This window comes from Triticum dicoccoides, chromosome 7B, assembly GCF_002162155.2.
Source record: "Triticum dicoccoides isolate Atlit2015 ecotype Zavitan chromosome 7B, WEW_v2.0, whole genome shotgun sequence".
Classification (NCBI taxonomy): Eukaryota; Viridiplantae; Streptophyta; class Magnoliopsida; order Poales; family Poaceae; genus Triticum; species Triticum dicoccoides.
Window position 1 is genome coordinate 89027886 of NC_041393.1, and position 4965 is coordinate 89032850.

The following is a 4965-nucleotide window of genomic DNA, read 5'->3' on the forward strand; positions in this document are numbered from 1 at the left end:
GATGTAGGTATTGCGGAAGCAATGATCCCTAGATTTGGGTTCATGCTTGCAAATCAAATCGGCTAAGGTCAAGTAGTATCAGCTCAGACTTCCCGGTAGTGATTGAATCAAATGTTCAACGGTGGCCAATGCCTCGAGAGTGCCGTCAACATTTTTGAACAACTTTGGTGCAAGAGTTGACCAAGGTGATCTTTCATTTTTTTAGAGAGAAGCAATTCCTGTACCTCATAGATTGCAAAAACGGCCACACTAAAACAACATGTCTCTAGTTACGGAGTACTCCGGGGTTAAGGATGACTCCGTCCTTGTATTTCTCAATCAAACTTAAAACACTGATTCTTAAATCAAAGCATTGAAGAATTTAGGTTGTGTTTGTTATTGTGGTGGATTCTCATAACTCATAATCCCGCATGCATCATATCTCCGCCCCCTATTTTAGTGTTTTTTACCGCTTTTACTGTCGACACTAATTTTTTTACAACAGATTATAGAAACTGATAATGCTAACTGAACCAGAGCTCGCAACAAACGATGGCAGTTTTCCCAAAAAATGCATTCTCTATGAAAAATTATCATGCTAGTATGAAGAAATTGCCATCCCCTAAAACTAAAACTGCATGAAAACGTTCGCGAATGCCAACCCCAAGAGAACGTTCGCCAGCTAAGAGGGTTCATACATAATCTAAAAATCTCTACTACTTAAAAAGAACGTAAGGTTTCATTTCACCTTTCTTCCCACCACCCTTTCGTTCAATCTTCCATGTATATGATAATCAATCATCTTAATTTACTTACCTTCTTCTGAATCAATTGCAATTTAATTTACTTACCAAACATCTAATAAAAATATAAGGTAAATTACAGTCAGAATTTGATGAACATTTATTTACACAATCACATTATTATTGACAGGTAAATCACTAGCTAACGTACTAAATATTTATATTCCGTTGCAACACACGGGCATTGTTCTAGTAATACTAAAAAAAAGCATACATAGGAAGAAAACAGCAAACCAAGGCTTATAACTTTCAAAGATAGTTCCTGTTGACTTGCTTTGACCGCCCGAAGAAAAGGCAACCTTCACAGCAAGAAATCTAAACAGATCAGCAGCGATTCCGTTAATTTCGCCACCCCAAATTTCCTTTCCTAAAGCCACCCCACCCGCGTACACGCAGTCGCCCCTTCTTCCCCTCCAACCTCCACTGCTCCCGAAAGCTTCCTCCTCAAAAATCATTCGCCATCTCCTCCTCCTCCTGCACTGTCACTGTCGCTTCCTCACCGCCTCCACTCGGACCGCTTCCCCGAGCCCACAGCCGCCGAACTCCGGCCCGGCGCCCCGCCGTCGCGCGGGATGAAGGGCCTGTGGAAGCAGAGCGGGCTGGCGGCCATGGCGTGCGCCAACACGGACCAGCTCGGCCCGTCCGGCGCCGGGGCGGGACGCTCCCGCAGGCGCGCGAGGCTCGTGGTGTACGCCCTCGCGGTGGCCTTCGCCGCATTGACCGCCTACATCGCCCTCTGCTCGCCCGCGGCCCCCGCCGGCGCGGGCGTCGGTGGGGGCGGGGACGGAGCCTCGTGGTTCGACGGCGTGTACGCTTCCACGGCGCCGTACCGCTCGCAGGTATCGACCTTCTTCTCCTCCATCTTCCCCACCAACTCGTCCGCCCCCTCGCCCGAGCCGCCTCGCCGCGACGGCGGTGGCTCGGCCGGCGGATCGAGCGAGGGGGGCGGCGAGGTGAATCGCGATGTGGATGGTAAGCGAGTCGGAAGCGGAGCAGGGAGCAGTAATTCCGCTACGGCTGGGTCTGAGAAGCAGTTGGGGAGTGGAGGTAGTGCGCCAAGCAGCAATGCCGCCGGTGGCAGTGCACCGTCAGCCGTGAACCCAGCGGGAGGTGGCACGGCCGCCGCCAAGAGCGATTCTCCGACGAATAATCCTGCCACAAGTGGCAGTGCGCCGGTTAGTTCGGCAGATCGGAATAAAGGTAACTCTACTGGAGGCGGTTCTAGTAGCCAGGCAGGGGGTGGTGGTGGATCCCCAACCAGTGATTCAGCCGGAGAAAGAACCGTGGCGAAGGCCGACGAGGAGAGTGATGGATCAAATAAGCAGTCGGGAAGCGTAGCTCCGACGAATAATGGCGCCGCTGGAAATGTCAGCGCGGTGAAGGCTGACACCAAGGATTCAGTTGTAGTCTCTGCCGGAGATGGCAGCACCGCGAAGTCTGATTCCAAAATTGGGTCTGATAGTCAGGCAGTGACTGCAGGCGGTGCTCCGAGCAGTGGTTCTGCTGCTGGAAATAGCACCACAGCGAAGGCTGGTGGAAAGGATTCAGTTGGTGCGGCGAGCAGTGGCTCGGCCGCAACTGACACAGTTGTGAAGGCTGATCCAAATAATGAGTCTGATGGTGCATCAGGGAGTGGAAATGTAGATGAAACCAATAAATCAGCACCAAGTGCTACTCCAGTGAAGAGCAATGCTGAAGATGGAGGAATTCAGCGCGATAAAGCGAGTGGGAATGTGGCTTCAACTAGTAATCAGACTGCAGTGGCAGGGGAGAAGGAAGATGGATCTTCAACCAAGAACCAGACCCTTGTAACATCTCCAATTGCGACGAAACAGAACCAGACGAGTGTACCTTCTTCTGTTGGAAGTGGTAGTGCTGTGAATAAGAAGGAAACAACTCCCCAGGTTAGTGCAGGTTCACTGAAGGATCATTCATCCCAAACAATCGCCGCAAAAGCTGGGAATCACAGCGAAGTTCTGGTCAAGGGGAACGTGTCATCAACTAAACAAGCCGGTGGTGCCAGTGGAAATAAGAAGGTTGACTGGATAAAGGAGATGGCCGGCTGTGACATGTTCCATGGGAACTGGGTTCGGGACGACTCGTACCCTCTCTACCCCGGGGGATCGTGTCCTCACATTGATGAACCCTTCGACTGCCATCTCAATGGTCGGCCGGACCGAGCTTATGAGAAGCTCCGGTGGCAACCCAGTGGATGCAACATCCCAAGGTGAGGAAAGCTTGTTAGACTAGCTCGATCAAATGTCAGTGAATTTATTTCATGCTTTGTGTTTAACATGCCCATTTCTGTTGTTTGTTACACTAGATTGAATCCAACCGACATGTTGGAGAGGCTGAGGGGGAAAAGACTAGTTTTTGTTGGCGATTCACTCAACAGGAACATGTGGGAATCTCTGGTTTGTATATTGAGGCATTCTGTCAAGGACAAGAGGAAGGTTTTTGAGGCTTCTGGTAGGCGCGAGTTTAAGACCGAGGGCTCATACTCTTTCCTGTTCACGGTATATATATATTCTCCAGTTTGGACTGGTTCAACACTACTGTGTACTTGCATCCATTTCCGTAATTATAATGTTTCTATGTTCAAATTTCTGTTGTTTAGGACTACAACTGCAGTGTGGAGTTCTTCCGCTCTCCTTTCCTAGTTCAAGAGTGGGAGACACGAGTCAGCAATGGAAATAAAAAGGAAACCCTTAGGCTTGACATTGTCGAGCAATCATCACCAAAGTACAAGGATGCAGACTTCATCATTTTCAATACTGGACACTGGTGGACACATGAAAAAACTGCCCTAGGGTAACTTGTTTTTACTGCTCTCTTGTTGGACAATCATCTACTCCCTCCGCCCCGAAATGTAAGACATTTTTTGATACTACCATAGTGTCAAAAACCGTCTTATATTTCAGGACGGAGGGAGTACATTTCATTCTTGTTGCCTAAGCACTTGCTGCTATACATTCGAATGCCTAAACACTGAAGATATATTCAATGTGCCACAGGAAGGACTATTACCAGGAAGGTAGTCACATATATAGTGAGTTAAATGTCGTGGACGCCTTTCATAAAGCCCTTATCACCTGGTCCAGATGGATTGACGGCAACGTAAATCCCAAGAAAACCACTGTGATGTTCAGAGGCTACTCAGCGTCTCATTTCAGGTGTGTATAGCCCTTTCTGTGAACTGCCTACATGCTATGTTGGTTTGACTTGCCCTTGACCAAACTAATAATACTGTTGTGCATCTCAATATGCAGTGGCGGGCAATGGAATTCAGGAGGCAGCTGCGACAAGGAGACCGAACCAATAAAAAATGAACAATACCTTTCAACCTACCCACCAAAGATGAGCATTTTGGAGGATGTGATCCACAAGATGAGAACCCCGGTTGTTTACTTGAACATAACAAGATTGACGGACTATAGAAAGGATGCACACCCCTCGATCTACCGCAAGCAACACCTGAGCGAGGAGGAGAGGAGGTCGCCTGAGAGATACCAGGACTGCAGCCACTGGTGTCTCCCCGGGGTACCGGATTCCTGGAACGAGCTGGTTTACGCCCAACTTTTGATCAGTCAGCATCAGATGCTCCAACAGTAAATGCAAGTGTGAGTTTTCTGAATGCTTGTATTGTCAAGGATAATGATCATCAAGATGATCGACGTAGATAGTAAAGCTGCCGCTGGTGAGATCTCTCGATACCCCGTACACACATTCATTATTCGGTTAGAGGCTCATATAGAACTTGATGTTGTAAAGTTCATGCCTATGCTAATCAGAAATAAGCAATAGTATAGATGAGATGATATATAGGTGATTCTGTGTTTCTAGCTGTGCTCAAGGATGTCACATGATTTTTGGAAAAGGATGTCACATGATGCGTTCTGATTTTGTTTTGTATAAGCTGGAAACTAATGCTGCATAACAAAAGAGCTGTCTGAGAGGCGACACTTAAATCCTGTATGGTTTTGTTTTCAGTTGGTCTATAGGACCTATATTTTAGTTCTAGATACATCCAATTTTATCTATTTGTGCGACAAGTATTTTCAGATGGAGGGAGTATTTGCTAGTGTATGATTGAAAAGTTGATACTCCAGTAGTAGTATTCTACTGACCTAACATGAAGCCGGGATGCGACGTTTAGTCAATAAAAATATCAAATGCCGTTTTT

At 47.6% G+C, this 4965-nt stretch overlaps 1 protein-coding gene across 1 annotated transcript; it reads left to right on the top strand.

The window, feature by feature from the left end:
- Positions 1-1174: 1174 nt before the first annotated feature.
- On the top strand, positions 1175-4667 carry LOC119337748 (protein trichome birefringence-like 1). Its single transcript, XM_037609927.1, has 5 exons — positions 1175-3009; positions 3106-3298; positions 3400-3593; positions 3797-3955; positions 4052-4667. The coding sequence occupies exons 1-5, from the start codon at positions 1355-1357 to the stop codon at positions 4392-4394; spliced, it is 2544 nt and encodes an 847-aa protein (XP_037465824.1). The 5' UTR covers positions 1175-1354; the 3' UTR covers positions 4395-4667.
- Positions 4668-4965: the final 298 nt, after the last annotated feature.